Source organism: Pristis pectinata, chromosome 4 (genome assembly GCF_009764475.1).
Source record: "Pristis pectinata isolate sPriPec2 chromosome 4, sPriPec2.1.pri, whole genome shotgun sequence".
Lineage (NCBI taxonomy): Eukaryota > Metazoa > Chordata > Chondrichthyes > Rhinopristiformes > Pristidae > Pristis > Pristis pectinata.
Window position 1 is genome coordinate 57,719,074 of NC_067408.1, and position 25,581 is coordinate 57,744,654.

General features: G+C 41.0%; 1 protein-coding gene across 1 annotated transcript in view; it reads right to left on the reverse strand.

Annotated features, from left to right (window-relative positions):
- Nucleotides 1-25,581, reverse strand: part of LOC127569483 (lymphocyte cytosolic protein 2-like) — a 149,252-nt gene that overhangs the window by 21,757 nt on the left and 101,914 nt on the right. The window contains exons 5-13 of the mRNA XM_052014182.1: nt 21,484-21,515; nt 18,105-18,148; nt 17,809-18,010; nt 15,698-15,795; nt 14,809-14,890; nt 9,964-10,044; nt 9,619-9,644; nt 4,559-4,578; nt 510-614 (exon numbers count right to left, since the gene is read on the reverse strand). Of these exons, the coding sequence (XP_051870142.1) occupies nt 510-614; nt 4,559-4,578; nt 9,619-9,644; nt 9,964-10,044; nt 14,809-14,890; nt 15,698-15,795; nt 17,809-18,010; nt 18,105-18,148; nt 21,484-21,515 (690 nt within the window). The remainder of the gene's footprint in view (nt 1-509; nt 615-4,558; nt 4,579-9,618; nt 9,645-9,963; nt 10,045-14,808; nt 14,891-15,697; nt 15,796-17,808; nt 18,011-18,104; nt 18,149-21,483; nt 21,516-25,581) is intronic.

Genomic DNA, 25,581 nt, shown 5'->3' on the forward strand with positions numbered 1-25,581 from the left:
GACAGATGTCCAGATCAGCCCTTTGACCATCTCCCTTGGAAATTCAACAAGACCACCACAGACAGAAGTAACCTAACCACCTCTGTGCTAATGTAATGTAATTACTCCCTGGATACCTTAAACTAGAAAATTATACTGTGGTGAATCAAACAACCTCACATCCTTTGTACTGTCATTCTATGCTGCAAAATTAATAACACAAATATGTTAGGCACTAGAGAGTCAAAATAAATCAGAAAATTAGGACTGGGGCCTTATTTACAAGTGATAAAAAGCCCATATCCATTAAGAAAAATGTTTTAATATCAGAAAATTAAAAGAGCAGATTACAATTCTGTGTGTAGGTTGAAATGGATATCTAAAACTATACAGATATTCAGTGAAAATACACCAAACCAACCTGAAACAACCTGAACCATTAACTTGGTTTCCCAGAAGAACAGATTTTGTGTTTTCATTACATGTTTGATGTGGACAGTTAAGGTTTGAGATGTGGCGAAAACTCATACCTTGGAGATGTCTGCCTCCGTCCCAATGACGCATTACCCCTGTCCACTTGTATTGTTGGCTTTGGCATCCTACAGACAGGATCAGGTCTACTGCCAAATGGAGGTCTAGACAGGTTGAAAAGAAGCAGCTACATTATTTTCAACTTGAAAAATAATTTACAGAAGAAATATAGCTTAAGAACTAATAGCTATGATCATTGTGGCAGTCTGGCTCAGTGATAGTACTCTTGCCTCATGCTTTCAGCTGCATTAGCCTGGCGCTCCAACACTATACTGGTGGTGCAGTTCAGTCTGTGATGACATTGTTAGATACTAAACCAAAGTCCATCTACCCATTCAGGTAAAAAAAAGATTTAAAACACTAATTGAAGAAAACTGAAGGGCTGTCCTCATTGGTAAAAGTGATTAACTGGTCCCTGATCTCACAGTAGGGGGAGGGTCATGTGCTGGATCATAACTTTCCCTGCTACAAAGGCATTGAGCATGGTTGCTGGATGAAGAAAAGGTGGGAACTATTAACAATGCCAATTCAGGTAGGAAAGCCTGAAGATATTTAACATCAAGGCTCACGGGTGAAGTGTGTCTACCTGAGTTTCCAACAACTCGGACACTGTAGAACTTTCATGAGTTATGGCCTTTAGACAAGACGTTAGAACATGCAACTGAAAGGTAGTCATTTAGTTCACTCTGGTACCCAGTTTCCATTGCTGGAGCAGACTTGTTCATTTCTTCTAATTTTTAAAGTTTATAATTATGTTCTTTGATAAAAAGATTTGATTGGAAAAAGCCCTCCTTTATACAAAATACTGGAAGTAGAATAACAATTAACAAGAATAACAATTCTTTTAAAAATCTCAATAACTCTTGAAACTTCCATCTTCCTAATAATCAGTTAGATGAAATTTTTGCTAATCTATCCTGCTCTCTCAAAGAGATTGGACTATCGAGAGCCGTGCTTTTCCTCCAAGTGATAGGACTTCCCAAAGTGCCTTTTATTCAAAGTTTGCTACAGTCTAGGGGAGCGATGTTGGTTGAGGGATTTTTTTTTGAGATTGAGATCCTGTTACATTCATTTTACATGGAGAAAAGGTCTCTATTTAATGTCTCATTCAAGCAGGGTCACCCCAAATTGTACAACCTAACTCACAATGGATTGGGATGACAAGTAGCAATCCTTCCACAGTTGTGTGGTGGAAAACAAATTGAAAATCTGTTAATTTGTACTGTCCTGAATTCACAATTTACAGTCTAATTATGCAAAGGTCTCGATCACTGCACCCCCTAATCCAGTGGATGGTTCTTTCAATTATACATATTGATAGCTCAAACAATAATTTCAGTTCATCTAGTTAATACTCATGACTGGAATTCAGATATTGAAGTGAAAGGGAACATTTATAGATAATATCAAACTAGAAAATTCTGTAAATCAAAGCTGATAAGCAAAACAATGCAGACATGGAAGAAAGATCCTTACAATTTAATTTGGACAAGTATGACATGCGACAAGAAAAGTATTAGGTAATTTAAGGACTCCTTGGATTATATGGAAATAACTAAAGATGAATTGAAAGAATTGAATTCCCATGCACACCTCCAAAAGGCAACTGCTGAAGATCAGCCAAACCCAGAATAAAGCAGGTCTGTGCACACTTTTGGGTGACTTAGCACCCACCAGGAAATACAACTGAATATTCAAGGGTATCTTCATTTTCCCTAGAACCTTTAATCCAATGTTAAACTCCTGAAAATTATATCAACAGTCATAAAACACACAAAATTCATCTTCAGAGTGACATTTGCCCTGAACTTCTGCAAAGCAAAAGTTCTCACTTACTCACAGAACTTTCACTAATCCCGTTTCCTTGCAACCTTTAAATTCTATCAGTGAAAAAGCTAGCACTCAAAGTGAAGCATTCATCCTCAACCAGATCTGTGACCTCCTGCAACCTCAAATACAGCCTCACAAGTCCACTTGGATTGCTTTGCCATGGAAGTTGGATCAAAATGACCCTCAGCTGTCTAGTCTCAGAATCAGCTGCCACTGACCTCTTCCAAATCTCACAATATTCTGCTCACTAATGCAGTGGGGACATCACCTAAACTCCATGCTCAAGGAGAGAAGATTTCCTCTACTTTCCCTTCAGCCCAAAGGAGTAGGCAGAGAGGTTACAGCCACTAGCCTGCATTGAAGGCTTTCCCAATCTGCACGTACTCATAGACCGCATTCCCTACAGGGACCTTCCTGACAACCTCCTGCCAGGACCACCCAGCTGCAGCCCTGGTCAAGGTCTCCATGGATCTCTTGCACAAAGGATATGGGTACTGTTCTTCACAGCCCATCCAAGTCCCTTTGACCACCTGGGAGAAATAAAACACACCCTTCCATAAGTACGGCATCCATTCATCAACTGAAACACCCTTCTGTAGCTTGAAGAGTGCTACTTACTGTATATTGTGTTATTCCCCTTGCACCTGCGAGCGAAGTACGGATGACTGTGAGGAGCTTGCAAGTTGGGGAGCTTGAAAATATTGTTCTGTGAAACTCCCAATTGAAATTTTTACATTATGGACCTTTCAAAAACAGCTTTACAGTGACCACAATTCTGTTTATAATCCACTAAGAGTAGTAAAGCAAGTTCTGGGCTCATATGTTCAATAGCTAGTGCAATCAACAAATTAAGTGAGTGGTTCACAATTTAAACAAAGCAGTACCTCAGGTATACCACAGGATGTTGCCTGGATTGGAGGACTTTATTTATGGGGAGAGATAAGATAAACTGGGCTTGTTTTCCCTGCAGCAAAAGAGGCTGAGGATCTAGAAGCATCTTATTATGAGATGCATGGATAGGGTAGATAGTCAAAATTTTTTTCCCATGGTAGGAGTATCAAAAAACAAGAGGGCATGGGTCTAAATGAGAGGAAGGAGCTTTAAAGGGGATTTGAGGGGAAAGTTTCTTACACACCAAGAGATTGATGTCTGAAATGCATTGAAATTGTGGCATCAGATACGATCACTACATTTAAGAGGTATTTAGACAGACACTTTAATAGACAAGGCATAGAAGGATAGAATCCAAATGTGTGTAAATAGGATTAGGGTAGATGGGCAAAAAGATCAGCATGGACATGGTGGGCTGAAGGGCCCATTTCTATGCTGTACGACTCTATGATTTGCTGAGAAAAATCAATTTGGAGGAAGGTAGGTATAAATTGTGCAGTTCTTCACATCAAGTATTGAAGCTGGAGGGGAGAGGAGCCATTGAAAGGCTATTAAGACTGGAGAATCTGGGGCTTTTAAAGATCACTATGCAGGTTACTTAATGAGGTAACAGATAAGGCTGATGAAGAGAATACAATGGGGTTTTGCTCTCTATGGATCTTCAGAGGGTCTTTGACAAAGTTTCACATAGAAGTTCCACATACAAATACAGCCACCATTCCCATGAGTTTAGAGTACTGAACAGGCAATAAGATTGATATGCTAATAGGGTTGTTGCATCAGGCAGCATTCTTTCACATAAGGATAGTGGTAATCTGAAATCGTCTCCCTCAAAAGACTAGGGGCTCAAATGCAGTTTTTAAACTAGATATTTTTTGGCTACGTAAGTCCAAAAAGTGATGATGAATGTGGAGTTGGGGTGCAAATCATACATGCTATCTATGCATGTGGATTATGACTCAGATGCAGGAGTAGACCATTTGGCCCCTCAGCTCTGTGCACCATTCAATAAGATTATGGCTAATCTGAAGTATCAATTCCACATTGTTGCCTACATGGCTTGGGGAAGATGAATGATCTCCTCTTGTTTCCATGAAATGATCGGCAAGTGGCCTCAAGCAATTTCCTCCGCTTTGCCCATAGGGAAAACTGAGTTTTCAGGTGAGAGGGGGTGGAGATCTCTTCCAAGGGAACTTTTGAATCAAGGAAATGAGCTGAATCGAGATAATCAGATTCACATGGACCTCATGCCCATAGGACCAATGTTCAGGTGGAGGAGGGAAGGGGAAGAGTCAGAGTGAAAAGATATATTTGGATCATTGCTTACCTGGGTGGTCCCATGGAAAGCTGAAGAAATAAAAAATATATTGATGTTAAAGATAACATGAATGTTGAGAATGAAATACTTAACAAATGAGGTGATGCTTGATTGAAATTTACCTTGTAAAAATGTTACTTGTAAATTATTGCTGAAGATGTATTCTCCCTTCTGTTGTGTTCTATTTCCATGTAATGCTGGGCACTATAATTGTGAAATGAACTCAATGGATACATTTTGGGAGCTGGGCATCACTTAAACTAGTCAGGATCAGATGATGAAAGTAAATGACTCGGAGCAAACATTACAGCTGAGAAAACCTAGGTTACTGGGTGTGTAACTCAAGAGAATTTTAATTGTTCACTAAACTATCCAGTGGTAGGGAAGATATTGGAAAAGAATTCTGAACGGCAGGATTAATCTGCACTTGGAAAGGCAGGGATTAATCAAAGGTAGCATGGGTTAATTCCATTAAAGGATCCTGTCTGACCATTTTGATTAAACTTTTTCAAAGAGGTAACTTCAGTAATGCCTTTGATAAGGTCACATATTGGAGAATGGTCCAAAAAATTAGAGTCCCTGGGATCAACGGCAAGTTGGCATATTGGATTCAAAGTCGGTTATAGAAGGCAGAGGGTGATGGTGGCGAGTTGTATCTATGATTGGAAGCCTGTGACCAGTGTGCACCACAGGGATCAATGCTGCAACCCTTACTCATAGACTCATAAAATCAGAGCGTTATACAGCTCAGAAACAGGCCCTTTAGCCTATCTTGTCCATGCTGACCAAGGTGCCTTCCTGAGCTAGTTCCATTTCCCTGCATTTGGCCCATATCCATCTAATTCTTTCCTATTCATGTACCTGTCCAAATGTTTTTTAAACATTGTAATTTTTTCCCACCACTACCACTTCCTCTGGCAGCTCGTTCCTTCTGTGTGGAAAACTTTCCCCTCAGGTCCCCTTTTGACCTTTCCTCTCTCACTTTAAACCTAACCCCTGTAGTTTTAGACTCCCCTACCCTGGGACAAAGACTGCGACCATCAACCTTATCTATGCCCTTCATGATTTGATATACCTCTATAAGATCACCCCTCAGACACCTTCACTTCAGGGAAGAAAGTTCCAACCTATTAAGTTTCTCTTTATAACTCAAGCCCTCCAGTCCCAGCAGCATCCTTGTGAATCTTTTCTGCCCCCCCTTTAATTTAATAATATCCTTTCTATGGTATGGCATTCAGAACTGCACACGGTATTCCAGATGCAGTCTCCCCAATGTTTTGTACAACTCTTGTGCTCAATGTGCCTCAAGGAATTGGGGAATAACTCGGGGAGTAACTTCCCTACCACTGGATAGTTTAGTGAACAATTAAAATTCTCTTGAGTTACACACCCAGTAACCCAGGTTTTCTCAGCTGTAATGTTTGCTCCAAGTTATTTACTTTCATCATCAGATCCTGATTAGTTTCATTACCTTGTCTACCTGTGGTACCACTTTTAGGGAACAATATACTTGTACCCCTTGGTCTCTCCATTCCCAGGGCCCTGCCATTCACTGTGTGTCCTGCCCTGGTTTAACTTCCCAAAATGCATCATTTCACACTTGTCTGAGTGAAATTCCATCTGCTATTCACTTGCTCCCTTTCCCAGTTGATCTGGATCCACTTGTAACCTTAGACAACTTTCTTCACTATCTACCACAGCATAAATTATGGTGTTATTCACAACTTTATTAATTATGCCAGCTACATTCTCATCCAAATCATTAATATAGATGACAAATAACAGGGAACCCAGCACCAATCCCTACAGCACACCACTGACCATTGGCCTCCAATCTGAAAAACAGCCCTCCACCACCACTCTCTGACTCCTTCCACAAGCCAATTTTATATCCAATTAGCTCACTTACTCTGGATCCCCTGTAATCTAATCTCCTGGACCAGCCTACCATGCAGGACCTTGGGAAAGGTCTTGCTGAAATCCATGTAAACAATATCTACTGCCCTGCCCTTGTCAATCCTCTTGGTCACCTCTTCAAAAAAACTCAATTTAATTCATTAGACATGATTCCCATGCACAAATCCATGCTGACTATCCCTAATCAGTCCTTGCCCTTCCAAACACAGATAGATCCTGTCTCTCAGAATCCCCTCCAGCAACTTTTCCCACCACTGATGTTGGGCTCACCGGCCTGTAGTTCCCTGGTTGTCCTTGAAGCCCTTCTTAAATAAAGGCACATCATTAGCCATCTTCCAGTCTTCTGGTACCTTACCCATGACTGTGGAAGATACAAACATCTATGTCATGGTCCCAACAGTTTCTTCCCTTGCTTTCCACAGCATCCAAGAATAGGCCTAGTCAGGCCCAGGGGATTTATCCATCTTCATGCACCTCAAGACCACTGACACCTCCTCTTTTGTAATGTCAGTATATTCCCAGATATCACTGTTCTCTTCCCTGAACTCACCAGCTCCCATGACCTTCTTCACCTTGAATACAGATGAGAAATATTCACTTTAAGTCCTCACCCATCTCCCGTGGCTCCATACATAGAGGACCACACTGATCCTTAAGTCGATCTGTTCTCTCCCTAGTTACCTTTTTGCTCTTAATATACTTATGGAATACCTTAGGGTTCTCCTTTATTTTATCTGCCAAGGATATCTCATGTCCTCTGGTTTCCTCTGTAAGTATACTCCTACATCCCTTATCCCAGTTGCCTATACCTGACATATGTCTTCTTTTTCCTGACCAGCGGCTCAATATTCCTCATCAACCAGAGTTCTCTACTCCTGCCAGCATTGCCCTTCACTCTAATGGGAATATGCTAACCTTGAACTCTTCCTATCTCACTTTTAAAAAGCTCCCACTTGCCAGATGTCCCTTTTCCTGTTAACAGCTTCTCCTAATCAACCTTTGCAAGTTCCTGTTAGCCTTGTCCAATTTTGGACTGTTTGTTACACATTAATGATTTGGACATGAATGTACGGAGTGTGAATAGTAAGTATGTAGATGACACCAAAATCAGCTGTTGTTCACATTGAAGAGAATGGTTACTTGATGATATTATCAGTAAGTAAGATGGATGGAGACATGGCAGATGGAAGTTAATCCCTACAAGTGTGAGGTGATGCACTTTACAAGGATTTATAAGGATAGGACATACACAGTGAATGGTAGGGGCTCAGGGGGTATTGAGGAACAGAGAAACATTGGTGTATATGTCCAGGAATTCCTGAAGAGCCAGCACTGGTAGAATAAGGTGGTGATGAAGTCATACGCAATACTGTGTTGCCTTCATTAGTGGGGGCATAGAATACAAAAACAGAGAGTTTATGGTACAATTTTATAAACATTGGTTAGGTCACAGCTGAAGCACTGTGTAAGTTCTGTATGCCATGCTACAGGAAGGATGTGATTGCACAGGAGAGGGTGCAGAGGAGATCTGCCGGAATATTGCTTGGGATGGAATGTTTTAATTATGAGAAGAAACTGGATGGGCTATGTTTGCAGATCAGGAATATAATAGGAAACTTTTCCCCATAACAAAGGCATACAAAACTAGCAGACATAAATTTAGGCTGAGGAGTATGAGGTATGGGAGGGACCAGAGGAAAAAGTTAATCTCCCAGAGGGTTATTGGTATCTGGAACAACTGCCTAAGTGGGTGGTAGAAGCCAGGCACTCTCACAACATTTCAACAAGTATTTTGCTGAGCACCAAAATCACAAAGGGATAGAAGGCTGTGGACTAAGTGCTAGTGACTGGGAATAGTACAGATAGGTTAGATAGGTATGATGGTTGGCATGGACATGGAAGGCTGAAAAGCCTATTTCTGTACTTTCTGACTGAACAAGAAGGGTTCCAATGTGACAACGGGTAGTGGAGTGACTGCCAGGATTTACTTTTGTTTCCATTTGGAAGGTAGCTGGGGCTTACTGCTCAAAGAGTTGATCAACAACTGCTTCTCTGCTAACTGCTACACAGGGAGATAGATTCTCTCTATCTTTATTTGGACAGGTGCTCCCTCTGGTCTTCAGGGATCCAGTTCCATCTGAAATGTTCAGCCATTCCCCGAGTCTCTATCGCAGTCAGGGACTCTTAGGGTGGGGAAAGTAAATTTGGTATAACTGTTTGTCCAAAATATCAGAAAACAGGACAGAGGTGAAGCAGAAGCTTGACCTAAATTTACAGATTTTTAAAAGATGTTTTAAAAACTCCCGCTTCTTTGGAACCCCAGTTGATGTTTCTCAGCAGAGTTTTGTTGGGCTGCGGGCAGGTGTGAAGCCACCCCCACACCAGAAATGAAGAGAAGTTTCACCAAGGATTTCTGTGCCAATTGCCTGTGAAATGGGGCTGGTCACATGACCTTCCAAACACCAATGAATGCCAAATAGCTTAGAGTCGGGAGCTCAGCAGGCCGTGCTACCTACAGGCCTAAATGTTATCAAGTTCTGAACAATACATATAACTGAAGACTCACAGACACTTGGGTGCAACTGGTGGGCTCCTAAGGTCTGGGAACCCAATCTGGGAAATGCCTTTTCTTTGCATGGAAACTGGTATCAACTGGCCTTTTTCTGTTGATTGGCACTGCATTAACTGAAACATGTGTGCTGAATCTTTACCCTTTCCAACGTTACCATTTCAGGCTTTGGTGCACCTGCCATTTTGTATGAGTAGGAATGGCAGAAATCTCCTCCAATTTTACATTTCCAGAACAGAAAATGATAGTCATGTAGTTTGATGCTCAGGCAGTTTAAAATAATCTAGCACTAATGCTCCACTGAGATAATCTTCATAATTTGATTGATTTCATGCAAAGCAAACCAGGATAATATAATGTTTATGTATTTGCTTTAAAGTTTTCTGACATTAATCAATAGTGTTCTTCACTTAGTTCAGAGGATTCTTTCCATTAAGTATCAGTATTTTTGCTGTATTAACATCTTCACAAAAGCAAACATACCTCGCATTCATTTGATAATGTAAACTACCCTGCTTCACATCAATGCAAGAGAGGCAAAGAGATGTTTTCATGCAGAGAGTGAAACAAAATATTTTCTTACCTTGTCTGGAAATGGAGATTTCTTTACTGAAAAATATTCAAAGAAAAGATATATCAATGTTCCACAAGAAATACAAATTACTGATCAGAAGATATATCTTATATATCAGAAAAATAGATATTGTTATATTAGAGAACTGCCCAGTGCCAGGCAATTAGGTGTACTCTATGTATATGTTGCTTGCTCATAAAAAGGAAAGTGATCGCAACTTAAACTGTTAATTCCCCTTGTTATGGCATCAATGATCACCTAATTCTTTTTGGAATCCTGCTTCAAGTGAGACTCTCCTAGTCATATATCGGTCAGGGTTATTAATTATTATTGTTCAGAAATTTCACTACTTACCCATTGAAGGGGAATCTCTTTCACTCTGTTGGGTGCCTGGCTGATCTAAAGCAGGTTTCCTACTCCTGTCGACTTTGGGAGCTGCAAGGATAAGGTTTATGTGTGTTATAAACTGATGAAACTGAAATATACCTAAAATCATCATTTATTCAAACAGTGGCATCTAGAAATTGGAATGTACTCTTTATGGTGCGCTAATTGTCATGTTTGTCACTAGGGCTAATCCTCAATAAAAAGGTAAAACTGGTCAAAGTGAATTCTGAAACAGTATCAGGGTATTTTTCACCAAGGGAGAAGCAATACATGACACCCGTGCAATTCCCAGCACAGCTGCAGAGACTGTGCTGCACAGTAATCGGGGAAGGATGCAGGCATACTCTCCATTGCAGGCGGACAGCAACAGCACATATTATGGCTGCCATAGAGGAGAAGGAGGCTACAGGACATAGGGAAAGAGTATTCCTAAATACTCTGAGGCCTGACCTGCTAAGATCACACAACACACGTTAACTCGTTAACTGGTTTGTGATCAACACTGACTGCGGCCAGCTTGTGTGGGATGTTCTTCAAATATAAACGATTGGCTCACAGCAGCAGAATGTATGATTATGAACTAATCTGAATCATGCCACATGATGTCATGCTATTCCAGCAGTGATTGAAAATGATCACTGAATCATTCACTGAATGATCAGAGAATGTGAAATTGATTCCTATTTTGGGAATGTTTCCTGTGATTGCTCCATTCACACTACACTTACAATGGCAAACTCAGAGGGAAAAGTTCCTGGGAGAGGCTGAGGAATGTGAGCAGGATCAAAGGGTGAGATCAAGCTTCTTTTCTATGTTGCCTGTTCTTTGGGAGCTTTCTTTACGTGCAGGATTGAAAGTGACAGAAATAGGTGAGAAAGCAATAGTCAAAAGCTATTGCTACGCCAGAATGCACAACATTACAGCGATTTAAAAAATTGTGAATATAGTTAAATATGGTGCTTCTCCTGCAGAGACTTCATCAACACTTCCTCATTCTGCACTTTGAAATGGCTAATTGCTACCATGGCTTGGATTTCTCCTTGTTGTGGACTTCGTTGGCTTAAAAAGTTAGACCCTAACCACTGCATGCCCTTGGATCAAAAGGTCATGATGTGCTTTATTCCCATTTGCAATGCCTACAATGGTGAATAGCCATCATCAATGTTGACAGCAGTATAATGCATTCAAGTTTATGGTCACCGTTGATACCTGAAAAGAGAGATCTTCTGAAAAATGGATATTAATAATATGGAAGTCAGAGTTCTTTAAGTGCTGTGCCACTCATAGTAAATAGATCAGCTATTTATTCATTCACCTTGCCTAATGATTAGTGTGTTATGATAGTGGTTATGATGTGAATATGGAGAATCAGTTTTGGTGATATCTTTCCAGTGCCTTAAGGTGTTTGCTGTAGGTAGAATCAAAGAATCATACAGCACCTTGTCCATGCTGTTCATGATCCCTATCTACACTAATCCTATTTGCCCACATCCCTCTATGCCTATTCTATCTAAGTATCTGTCCAAATTCCTTTCAAACACTCTAATTGTATCTGCCTCCACCACCTCCTTTGGCAGCTTGTCCTGGATAACCACCACCCTCTGTGTGAAAAACTACCCCTCAGATTTCCTTTAAATTTCTCTCCTCTCATCTTAAACCTGCACCCTTTATTTCTAGACTCCTCTGCCTTGGGAAAAAGACTCACACTATCTGTACTATCTATGCCCCTCAGAAATTCATAAATTTCTATAAGGTCACCCCTCGGCCTCCTATGTTCTGGTAAGAACAAACCCAGCCTATCCAGTCTCTCCTTAAAGCTACAGCCCTCCATTCCAGGCAAAATCCTAGTGAATCTCTTCCACACTCTTTCTGTTAGTACCACATCCTTCCTGTAGTGTGGTGACCAGAACTGTGCACAATACTCCAAATATGGTCTAACCATGTTTAATTGGTGTAAATATAGTTTTATATGATGTCAACATTATGTCCCAATTCTTATACTCAATGCCATAGCCTATGAAGGCAAACATGCCACATGCCTTCTTCACTACCCTATCCACTTGTGTTGCTACTTTCAGCGAGCTATGGACTTGGTCTCTCTGTAGATCAGCGCTTCCGAGGTCCCTGCCAGGTCATCTAAGTGTCAGATATCATTCCTAAATTCATCCACAATGTCACGTCGACATGATCTGATTTTCTTGTACAAACTAAAACAAAGTAATAATTCTCCCATTTTGTTATTACTGCCTGTGATTTTATCTTTCAATCCTGTGTCATTTTGTGCCCCTGTTATATACAGTTATACAGCAATTTGGCCCAATTTGTCCCTGCTGATCAATGTGCCTTCCTGAGCTGGTCCCATTTGACTAAATTGAGTCAATTTCCTCTAAACTTTTCCTATCCTGGTACCTGTCTCAATGTCTTTTAAAATTGGGCAGATCCTTACCAGGTTATGACAGGGCTTTGTTCTTCTGAAATGCAACCTCCAGGCAATTTTTAAAAATAAAATCACAGGCCAACCAAGGGCAAGGTGTAGTTAAGCCAGGGCATTTAACTCAACCATTCAGATTTCTCTGCAAGATGCAATATTGCCACAAACCAAGTTCCCTCAAGGCAGAAGATAGCTGCAGCGCTGCAGCAGCCAGCAAATCCATCCTGCTGGTCTCCCAAATGCTCGTTTATGTACAGGCTGTCCAAAAGTCAGGTGTTCATAATGGGGAGGACCTGTAATTGTACCTGCCTCTACTGGTTTGTTCCATATATGTGCCACCCTCAGTGTGAAAAAGTTGCCCCTCAGATCCCTTTTAATTCCCCCCTCACCTTAAACCTATGCCCTCTAGTTTTGGACCCCTACCCTGGGAAAAAGTCTGTAACCATCTACCTTATCTATGCCCCTCATGATTTTATAAACTGCAATAAGGTCACCCCTCAGCTTCCTTCACTCCAGGGAAAGCAGTACCAGCCTATCCAGAATCTCCTCACAACTCAAGCCTTCCAGTCTCAGCAACATCCTTGTGAATCTTTTCTGCACCCTCCCTAGCTTAATCACATTTTTTCCCACAAAATTCTTCCTACCAGTGCAACCAGAACTGCACACAGTATTCCAGGTGTGGTCTCACTAACATCTTGTACAATCGTAACATAACATCCCAACTCTTGGACCCTGTGCCTCATCTGATGAAGGCAAATGTGCCAGATGCCTTCTTCACACCTTGTCTACTGGTGTTGTCACTTTCAGGGAACTATGCACTTCTACCCCAAGTCTGTCTGTTCTACAACACTTTCAGGGCCCTACCATTCACTGTATATGACCTGCTCTGGTTTAACTTCCCAAAATATATCACTTCACACTTGTCTGAGTTAAATTCTACCTGCTATTCCTTTGCTGAATTACCCAGTTGATATAGATGTGGTTGCATCAAGGCCTAGTATGGAAGCTCCAATGCACAGGAATGCAAGAGGCTTCAGAGAGTGGTGGACTCAGCCAGTTCCATCATGGGTACAGCTCTGCCCACCATTAAGGACATCTACAAGAGGTGATGTCTCAGGAAGGCAGCATCCATCATCCGGGCCATGCCCTCTTCCCAAAGCTGCCGTCAAAAGGTACAGGACCTGAAGACCAACACCTCAATGTTCAACAACAGCTTCTTATCCACTGCCATCAGGTTCTTGAACCATCTTGAAAAACTTTAACACGACCTTGAACTATATGTTTTTTTCTCTCTCTCAATCTTGTACTCATGTCATTATGTTTATTGTGCTGTTTATTTTGCACACATGTAAGTTATGTATAATTTATATTAATTTAAGTTTATGTTAACTTATGTTTGTCCTCATTTTATAAAGTACTGTGATGCTGCTGCAAAAAGCTAATTTTCATGGCATTTATACTTTGTATATGCGTGTATATAAACTTGAACTTGAACTAGGTCCTGTTGTAACCTTCTTCACTGTCCACCATATCACCAATTTTGGAATCACCCATAAACTTACTAATAGAACAGAGAACATAGAAGAGTACAGCACAGAACAGGCCCTTCGGCCCACAATGTTGTGTTGACATAGCTAATCCCTCCTACTTACAGAATGCCCATATCCCTCTATTTTCCTCTCATTCATGTGCCCATCCAAGCCCCTCTTAAAAGCCCCAATGAATTTGCCTCTATCACTCTATCAGGCGACGTATTCCAGGCATCCATCAATCTCTCAGTAAAAAACTTACCCCTCACGTCTGTTCTGAACCTACCCCTCTCACCTTAAATGCATGTCTTCTGGTATTGGATCACTCAATAATGGGAAAAAGATATTGCTTATCCACCCTATCTATGCCCCTCATAATTTTATACACTTCCAACAGAATCATGCCATCTACACTCTCATCCAAATTGCTAATATAGATGACAAACAACAGTGGACCCAGCACCGATTCCTGCGGCATATCACTGGTCACAGATCTCCAACCTGAAAAACAATCCTCCACTAGTACTCTCTGACTCCTCCCTGACTCCAAGTGTACTCGGAGCTAAGTGTAAGTTCCTTCTTAAAGGCTTTCAAATGGATGTTATCTCTGGAATTTTGCAAGGTAAATAAGATAATCTATGTGTTAATTTTTGCAGTTATCCAAAAATAAAAGAGGGTGCTTGACTTAAAATTCTGCAATATTCTCCCTGTCTTAGTTGATTTTGGAGTCAATTACCCTAAAGAATTTCACAATGGTGTTAAGGTTTTTCAATAATTTTGATATCAATTAAAACAAACTGAATGTTGAGGTGACATAGATTTTAGAAGAAAACCCTATGAATATGAAAGTACCTCTGTAACCAGGTGTTGAGAAGCCCCGATCCTTGTTGTGACCTGGATCATCATTGACTGACAGATTGGAGAACATGCTTGGCTGGAAAAGAGAAACCATAATTAACAATATTGCTGGTAAAAGTTCTCAGGGTTCTTGTTCATGATTTATTCATACATGTTATAAAATGTACATTTGTGTTTAAACTTAGCAGCTCCTGGATATCAGCACGAAAGAATAAACCTTTGCATCAAGAGGGATTTATTTTTCAATCTTGTTGTTGGGTTGTAATGACGGCAAAATGGGGTTGGAAGCCTTATCGCCTCATTTGTACAAGTACTGGAAATATGGTCATACAGTTTGAAAAGGGCCTATTGGCTGGGTGTTCACAATGTACTGATTTATGCAATAGGGTCTTTAAAATGAAGAAACAGAGGTACTATAATATAACATCAACCTACTTTAAACCAGAGGTGATGGGGCATCTGCTTGGTGATAATTCCACAAGGGATGAAAAAGATGTGATCCTTTAACGAATACGTGTTACTCTGTCATGTGATTACCTGAATTTTGCAAAGGTGTTTACTTCAATCTGTGAATCAGTTTGTGTGTGGGTCAACTTTGAGAGCAACATTATCTAAACTCACAGACATGATGGTGGAAACCTGACTGCACTCTATTTCATTCCTGAGAGGGAGAGTTGAGAAAAGGAAAATGTTTATCACCATGCTTCCTACTCTCCACCTTCAGTTAAGTTTCTAAGGAGTACTCAGAACAGGCAGCGTAGTCAGCTTCTTATACTCTCTGCTTGCTTTTACTCAGTTATTCACTATTTTTCAAAGAACACGAAAGAAGATGATAAAAGCAAGTTAATGGTATCACTGAACCTTTCAGCCAATAACTACTTACCACATTGCCCTTGTTTCCAGCAGGTAAAATTGGCACTGATCCAGGTCGCTGAGGAGGAATGGGTGGGTGGCTTCCTGAGTTTTGAGTGGTTCGTTTATCTAAAGGGCAGGAATAACATTTTATTTTCAAGTTTATACCTTATAAATTATATCTTAACATATTCAGCTGATTTTTCCACCTCTGAAGCTCCCTTAGCCAGCCACCTAGCTACCATCCAAATCACCTTGAGGTGATCCAACCCTCTGTTGCCTTTGTCCTCACTCACTCTAAATCCCACTCATACCTGACCTGTGATAAACTGACCTAAATTGGCCTATGGTTAAACAATGACTCAATTTTAAAATTCTCGTCCTTGCTTTCAAGTCCCTCTATGCCCTTGTCCCTCCCTCTCTCTGTAATCTCTTCTAGCTCTCTAAACCTTCACCACTTCTAAGCTTCTCCATCTAATCCTTGGCTCTAACACTTTCTGGCATTACTTGTCATTATCATTGTTCTAATTTTCAACATGCAGCATATGATGGTTTTATAATGTGATCTGAAATCTTCTCATTGGCAGCCCACAATTGTTTCAAACTTTTTTCTTTTTCCCATTTTATATCTTCTTTCTGGCCTTCCTGTACTGATGTCATTAGTTTTATGTCCTACAAAATTTTTCAAAATAAGTAAACAGAAGTTCCTTCTTGCCTTTGGTCATCAATCCGAAATGTTAACTCCACTCCACACTTCCTGCCTGACTTGCTGACTATTTCCAGCAACTTCTAATTTTATTTCCAGCATCTGCAGTATTTGGTACAGGGTAGCCATGGTCAAAATTGGGCACACTGAAGAGCAGCCCAACCAACTTTCCACAGGTGTAGCTCAGAGCAACAATAGCTTGACAATGCCATTGTCAAACCAAGCAAGCATTAGGTTTGGTTACAATGGAAGTATTTTTATATATATCTGAGTCAAAGGATTATGCCTCTTGCAAAACTTCAGCAAATAATCCAGGTATTAGGCTACTGAAGGAACGCAAGGGTGTTGGAGGTGCCATCATTTGATTAGCCTTTAAATGGAAGTTTCTATGCTTTCTTTTTTATTTTGGAATTCTGCTTTCTTTTTCTGTGATGGAAAATTCTCCATCTGCCTAGACGAAAGTAGATCCCACAACACCTAAGGTGCTCCACACCATCAAGGATTAAGAAGCCCATTTGATTGGCATTCCATCTGTCACCTTGAACGCTCACTCCCTTCACCATATGGCAAAAGCTCAGCACAGCTTCTTAAATAGCACCTCCCCACCCCACCCCACCCACCCCACCTTCAGCTCGCTCATCTCCCCCCTCCCCCCCCCCCCCCCGTCACCTGGCTCAGGGCTAGCAGGCGAATGGGAATAAAAGCACCTTCAAGTTCCAATTCAAGCCCCATACCACCCTGACTTGGAAATAAATTGCTTCTTCATTCACATACATTGGCACATGCAAACACACATGTACATATGCACGCACACTCACGCGCACACACACACACACACACCACACACACACACACCACTCACACACACACACACACGCACACACCCCTCAAGGAAGATTTGATTTATAATTACATTTATAAGACCTGAAATTACAAATTAAATAACTTACACTGTAAAATTGATATAATAGCCATTTTATTATAAAATAGAAACCAGAATTAATCTTGCAATGAAACAATTTGTTGATTAAATTGTGAATAAGGCAGCTCTTCACCAATATTTGACAGTTGAGGCCTTGTCTTGACTTGTCAAGCATCACTTTGAGATGCATTGGACTACTCGGATTAGCTAATCTCATCTGCCTAGTAAATTATAAATGTATAAGAGGAGAGAAAGGGAATACAGTATTGAGATGGGGGATCAGCCATGATCATATTGAATGAGAGAGTAGGATCAAAGGGCTGAATGGACTGCTTCTGCTCCTATCTTTCTATGTTTCTTTGAAAAGCCTTAGTCTAACTTTCTTCAAATTCGTACATGTCAAGTGTTATAATAATTCTTCTGATCTTGTGAAATTGCTGAGGCCTGAATTCTCTGCTTTCTGTGACATGCAGTTATTCTACCTTGAATCCAAATGCTGATTTTAGAGTCATACCTGCATAATCTGAGTCATTGGAGATGGGTTTTGCTGCAAATATTTTGGTTTGATGGGCTTCTTCATCGTTTGAAGGTGGAGGTTCATAATCGTTGTCACTGTTGTGCCCGTCACCATCTTCATTTGGGGATTCATAATCTCCACCATCGTCCTCAGACCCCACATCTTGATCTGGATCCTCGTAGTCATCTTCATCCTCTGTCTAAAGCACATAACTTAGGTTTAACATCGGGAAGTTCAGTGAAAATATTTCAGCTGCTATTTTCAGTTGAGCCCTATTGTGAAGATGACTTTACAAATTCATCTGAATCCCATCCAAGGTCCTCATTGTGTCTGTAATCTGTAAAATAAAGTAAAATGAACAAATGTGGGACATGAAATCTCTGTTGAAACAAGACAACAGCCTTGGGATGGTGTTTCCAACACTGTATGTATGTAATGCTTTCAACATCATAAAATGTCCCGAGGAACTCCACAGGAGTAATACTATAATCAGAATGCCTGAGCAGAGTAGGAATCATCAGGACGGGTAAGTAAAGCTAGAAAAATCTAAGCCAAGGCACTGAAACCATTTGATGTCTTAAGTCAAGACCTGTGTCCCACTCCAGAGACTTGAGCAGACCAGCACTTCAGTGCAGTTTTAAGCAACTGCTTCCCTTACAGAAATGCTGTTCAGGGAAGCCAACAGCTGGCTCGTGTTATTAGCTATCTGGTTCTTCCACAGAGAAGTGTAGGCAAGCTGTAACAGGCTTAGAAGTGTACTCTGTATTTCTGCATCTGTGCATTGCTGAGCAGAATTGTGGACATATCTAACTCCAGCTCTGCCCCTGGACAGACCATTGAATCCAGGTTTGTTCCATAGTGTCCTGAGCCGTGGGACCAGATATACATTGTATTAGTCCCCTCAGCTTACCCAGCCTTAAAGGGAATATCTTGCATGGCCCCAGTTCACTTCAATATGGCTACTGAGTTCAGCTAAGTTTATTGTTTATGTTTTCTTTATTTCACATTATATTTATGTTTTGAATTTTAATTAATTATTGTGTTCAAATAAATGTATTATTTTAATACATTTTTATCTATATTAAATTCAGAACCTTTTAAAGTGAACAGTGAGACAGGCATGAGCTGTCAAAGGTTTCCAGGGCAGTAATGGGGGTGGGGGGGGGAAACGACAGGGCTGTTTTGTGGGACCTCTATTGCAGCAGAGCCTTGAGATTTCTGGATGAGGGGAGGTGGCAGGATCCAACAGAAGCCCTCTCAATCCTCCCAGATGGACATTAAAGATATCACTAGCATCAATGAAAGCAGAAGAAAGGAATCTCCCCAGCATCCTCCAATCAACCAAATGTCCAAACAAAATCAAGATGAAATTTTGCTGTGTGTGAATTGGCATCTACATTTCCTACTAGAACAATGACTGTATTTGAGAAATACTTTATTGGATGTTAAGGCTATTGAGAGAAATGGGGATGGGCAAGAAAGACCAGTCATTTTAGAAGATCAGTGAAAACTTTACTTAAAAGCAGAGCAACCTCGTTGTCATTAAAAGTGTCATAAAAGATAAGGACATAGTAACTCTTCTTCTATGTGCTAAGTGCAGTCCGAATCCATTGATGTCAGTTTTTAATCAGCCCATTCCTCAGAGGGTTTTATTCTTTAAATTTTAAAAAAATTTTATTTACAGCATGGTAACAGGCCCTTCCGGTCCAACGAGTCCGTGCCACCCATTTTAAACCCAAATTGACCTACCCGTACATCTTTTAGAATATGGGAGGAAACCGGAGCACCTGGAGGAAACCCATGCAGACACGGGAGAACGTACAAAACTCCTTGCAGACAGTGACAGGAATCGAACCCCGATCGCTGCGCTGTAATAGCGTCGTGCTAACTGCTACACTACCGTGCCGCCCTTCATTGAAAACAAACTGTTTTCAGGCAATAATGTCAGCAACTAATTGAGGAACTAATCAGTAAAATTTTCTCTGTCTCCCTTCTGATAGTTTGTGGCCAGGATATTGTCCATAGCTTACTTCAATTAGTTTACTCTTTCTGCTCCAGCAGAATAAATCCAAGTTACTTTTGGTAAAACAGTGGTAAGACCAAAGCCATGGGCTTCATCGATGCTACAAGCACCATGTCCTCTTCATGATTTTATCCCTTTTCAGGTCTTGGCTTTTCTGGACTTTCTCCTTAAATTCAGCTGCCCTCAGAAATTCATCTCCATTTTACATTTGCTCTACAATGGGATCAACAGGTCTGTAAAGGAACATTCTCAGTGAAGACTGATTTCTAACAAGGTAGCATCATTGCCCCAGCACCTTTCTTCCAGAGAGGATTCAGGGAAGATGGAGGAGGATTATGCCAGGGATGGAGAAGACAGTAGTGAAGAAAGTTTTGACTAGATTAAAGTTATTTTCTGTAAACAAAGAAGGCTTTGGGGAGACTTAATCAAGGTAGATAAAAAAAAAATGATGAGAATCCTAGACAGGGTGAACAGGAAGGACCTACTATCCTGGCAGAGAAGTCCAGGACTAGGGGATAGAGATTTGAGGTAATTAATATGAAGTTGAGGATAGGCCCTTCTCTGGTGAAGCGTAATGGAATACCTAGATTAAGAACCCATTGGTTTGTAACGTGTCAGTCCCACACATTTCGTACCTTATCTGTCCCTAAGTCAGAAGCAATAATCAGCCCATATCATCTGGTCACTATCTCATCAGTGAGGAATTTGCTGCATGGAAATCTGTTTTTGTTTTTACCTGCATTATCCAGACTATTGCCTAGAAAATGGATTCAATTACACCTGTTTTTATACATCTTGATTTTGTCCTTGAAGTGTTGCAACCAAACTGGATTGGGCACTTCCTGTGGTTTCAGTTAGTTGTATTTTGCAACAGGTGTTGATGTCACCGGCATGCACAATGAGCTTTAGTTACTTAATGACGGAAGTTGATCAAAAGATTGAGACTTATAGCCTTCATAAATACGTATGTCACGTTGAAAGTTGTAAACAATGCATGAAGGTAGTTCTAATGTGCAAACATTCATTGCTGGTAGGCCTCTTTAGAGATAGTAGCTTCTGTGAACTGCTGTGACTCATAAGCCCTTTGATCTGTGGATCTAAAGTTGTCATTGATCTGGGCAGTCTTGGGACATCCACAGCCACAGGATACCATCAGGTCCTCTCCTTAATCAGTGACAATCATTCATGGAAGACTCATGAACCAATATCCCAGCCACTCCCCTTCCCTTTCCTCCACCACCACCACAAACAAGCTATCATGGAGAGATCTCTTTAAAAGCACTGACCATTTGTAGTGTGGAAATAGTATGGCCACTACCTGCCTAGGGAGCAGCTGCTGTCCATGAAACCTGTAGGTGAGTATTTAATGGGGAGCAAACTGCAAAAATAAATAGAATAATTTTCTTTTGAGATTTTCAATTTGCTGTTATCATTGTACATTGAACCCATTTTGTGTACCAGAAAGGTCTAACATCTGATCTACAGGGATATACTTCAGAATCAGTGCACGAATGGAAAGCATTTGGCTCATGCTAGGAACATGAAAAGTACTATGTACATTTAAATTATAATTATAATTAAATATTAAATTCAAAAAAAGGTATCAATATAGATGATAACAGAGATAAACCTCCTTTATAATGTCTTACCTGAGGAATCCTGGATTACTGGATTCTGATTCCTAAATACAAAAAAAGATTTAAATTATGATTAACTCTACAGCTGTCATCCGTTAAAAACTCTGTTACTGGGGCACTGGGAGCGTAAGTCAAATTTGCTGGTGGCACAAAATGGTTGATTATTTATTGATCATCTCTTTTAAATATCCTGCCCTTTGTACACTCTGCCCTTGATTCACTGCACCCATGATACTTTGATCTTCACCCTTTGTACCCTCTGTCCACTATGGACATGTCCTGCAGTATTCACTTGTCTGTTATACACCATTTTGTTATATACACTGTTCAAATAATGCACACACCCATGATACACTTGCCTTATATAAACACTGTCTTTTTATGCATCTTTCTGTTATGTTTCCTTCTATAATACACACCTGTTACACACACACCCATTGTACATTTTCCAGTTGAACACCCCATCTGCTATACACTGTGCCTTTACAGATCCCACCCAAATACATCCCATCTGCTATCATGTCTGTTGCACACTCTCTCATTACAAGCCTGCTGGTTATACAGCATGCCCTTGATACACCTGCCTGTTATACATGTTACCCATGATACATCCTGCCTGTGTTTGCATGTTATTCCAAGCCTGCTTTACAACTTAAGCAGCTTCCCTTCCCAGTATGTATAACCAGCAAATAAAAATAGTTTTTTTTTAATGGCTGGATGGATAACAAGCAAAATACATAATGATGAGCTATATAATGAATGTGTTTATGCATTGGGCAAGATATGCAACGGGCAGAGTGTCTAATGTGTTGATGTACATCACAGTCTCTATTGGACATGGTGCATAAGACTAGAAGGGAATGTAACAGGTGGAATGTGCAATGCTCAATGGACAGGACATCAAATGTGTGGTGTGTAAAACAGGGTGTTTTACATGAACGTGAGGAGTGAGGTGTAAAGTGGTTGGGTACATAATAGGCCATATGTTTAATCTGATACCCCATCCCTGATTTCTTCATGGTAAATCACCTTTGTACCCTTTCAAAGGCCTTGACATTTTTCTTAATGTGGTGGTTAAACATCCTCTTTTCTATATTAAATTGCACATGCCACATCTCTACTTGTTACACCAGCCTTTCTACATCCTGCTGGCTTGTCTCTTTCCAGCTATCTCTTTTGCAGTTTTGTAACATCCCAACACTTCAAAAGGTACACTCCCTTTAACCTGACGTTTCTATACCAGAATAAAACAATAGTCTTGGTACTACAGAACCCACTACATACTTCCTTACAGTCAGAAAAATATCAGTTCACCACTAATTTTATTGGCCTGTGAGGGCAGACCGGGGCTTCAGTGTAATGTCTCAATAAAAAACTTAGCTCTGATAGTGCAGCCGTCTCACTTTGACTGCTGGACTGTGTGCTTAAGGAGTGCAGATTGAACCCACAGCCTTCTTACACAGAGGTGAGTGTGCTCCTACCACTATGTGGCTGTTGAAATGTATCAGATCTGCTGACTAACACTCAACTCTTTTGCAAATTCTACTGTGTGTAAAATAGGTCAATTCATGTAACCACTTCTGCAGACATGCAAAACAACCACAGCTGAGACACACTTCTACACCAGAAATGGCATGTTAAAGTTGGGCCTGGGAAACCTACAGCAATTTGCTCAAGACCCTGGCTCCAAAATTGTAGTGTGAAGAGGCCCATGACATTGTGCATGATAGAACAGACCTTGTACATATAAACATGTCCAAAGGGCTTCCTAGCCTCAGCTCCATTAGCCCTCAATAGAGAAACTCAGGCAGGTCATGCATCACAGCCAGGGTCATGGCAAAGAGGTTGAAGAAAAGACCAGAGGTGGAGATAGGAGAGATAGGATAGGGGGGAGGGAGGGGGTGAATGGTCAGCAACATTGAGGGTTCGGGCATTATACATCACAGGTTGTTGGGAAGGGCTAGGGTGAGTGTGGTTGGATACTAGAACAAGCCAGGTTCCCACTGGGAATTAAGGGATGGTTTGAACAAGGCATTGAATTGAGGTCTAGTAGGAGTTTGCTTCAAACGGAACCCCAAAAGATATTGACAGTTAGGTGAGTATGGGAGCAAACACCAAAGGAACATACTTCGGGAAGGTCTGATTTGCAAGATGACACACTGCTTGGACTCCCTGACGATGCAGCAGCTATAGTTGGTCTCCTTTAACTCATAATTTAACCTAGACAAGTGTGAGGTCATGTGTTTCGGGACATCAAATTCTGGCAGGCCATATGCAGTAAATGGCAGCGTAGAGAGAGACCTTGGGGTGCAAATCCTTAGCTCCCTGAAAATGGTGACACGGATGGATTGGGTGGTGAAGAAGGCATTTAACATGTTTGCTTTCATTGACTGAGGCATTGAGTATAAGAGTTGGGACGTCATATTTGCAGTTGTAGAAAACACTGGTTATGCCACACTTGGAGGTCTACAGGTCTGGTCGCCACACTACAGGAAGGATGTGGTAGAATTAGAAAGAGTGAAGAAGAGATTCACTCTTCTTGGTCTAGAATGGAGGACCTGGAAAGGAGAGATTGGATGGGCTGGGTTTGTTCTCACTGGAATGTAGAGTTTCACAAGATTATGAGGGTATAGATAGGGACATAGTCAGAGTCTTTTTTCCAGAGTAATAGAAGATGCTGAGGGGACCTTTAATTGAGATGTATAAAATTATAAAAGGTTGAAGCAAAGTGAAGAGGTAAGGTGCATTGCCCTTAATGATCAGATCCAGGGCACATAGACTTAAAACAATTAGAAGTGAGATGACAGTATTTTTGTTTTGCCTAGGGTCTAATTGTGTTCTTCAGCTCACTACCTGAAGGGCAGTAGAGGTTAAAACATTTATTACATTTAAAAAAATAATTTGCAGGTCAAATTGCGGTGCCATAAATTACATGGCCACAGATGAATGTGGGATGACACCAGAAACATGGTTTGGGATGGAGAAGGGCAGCTAGGAATGGAGAGAGGTAGTACGAACACAGAACATGGAACAATACAGCACAGGAACAGGCCCTTTGGGCCATAATGCCTATGCCAACCATGATGCCAGATTAAACTAATCCCATCTGCCTGCACACGGTCTATATCTCTCCATTTCACTGCCTGTTCATTGCTTGCCTAAATGTCTCTTAAACATTGCTATCGTATCTGCTTCCACCATCTCCCCTGGAAGCACGTTCCAGGCACCTACCACTCTCTGTGTAAAAAACATGCCTTGTAAATCTCCTTTAAACTTTCACTTTAAAGCTATGCCCCCTAGTATTTGACATCTCCACCCTAAGACTCTGAAGTTTACAGAATCAGGAGAGCCAGTGGTGTGGTGGGTGAGCAGCAGTGAGCCTTTGAGAAGCAGTGAGAGATGAAGCAAGGCAGTGGGTGGCTGATAACAGGCAGTGAGAGTGATGTGAGGGGTTAGAGGCGGCAGGGTCAGCAGAGAGAATGGAAGTCATGAAGCAGCCTTGGTTAGAGAATGGCAATGGGAGTGTTGAGACACATGGGCGATTTTTCAAGTGGGATTGAGAGAGTGGAGAGGGGCAGTGTGGGTTGTAGAGGGCCTGATGGGAGCAAAAAGAAACTGTGGGAGTGTTTAGAGGTTACGGGGTGCGGAGAAAGACAGCAGAGAGATGGACAACAGAAGAAATAGGTGTAGGAGTAGGCCAGCTTCCCCTTTCATCGCTGATCTTCTACTGAAATACTATTCTTTTGCAATATCTCCAAATCTATTGAAAATCTAAAATAAACTGCTGATGCTGGAAATCTAAAATAAAACTTTGGAAAATGCTCAGCTGGTCAGGCTGCATCTGTGGGAAGAGAAACAGAGCTAATGTAACTCCATATCTATTGATTCCCTTAATATTCAGAAATCTGTCTATCTCAGTTTTGAATGGTTTAATGACTGAGCTTCCACAACCCTTTGGGGCAGTGAATTCCAAATATTTGCCACTGTCTGAGTGAAAATATTTCTTCTTGTGGTAGTCCTAAATGGCCTAACTCTTATTCTAAGACTGTGATCCTGGTTTTAGCCTCTTCAGACAGGGGAAGCATCCTCCCTGCATCCAATCTGTCAAGG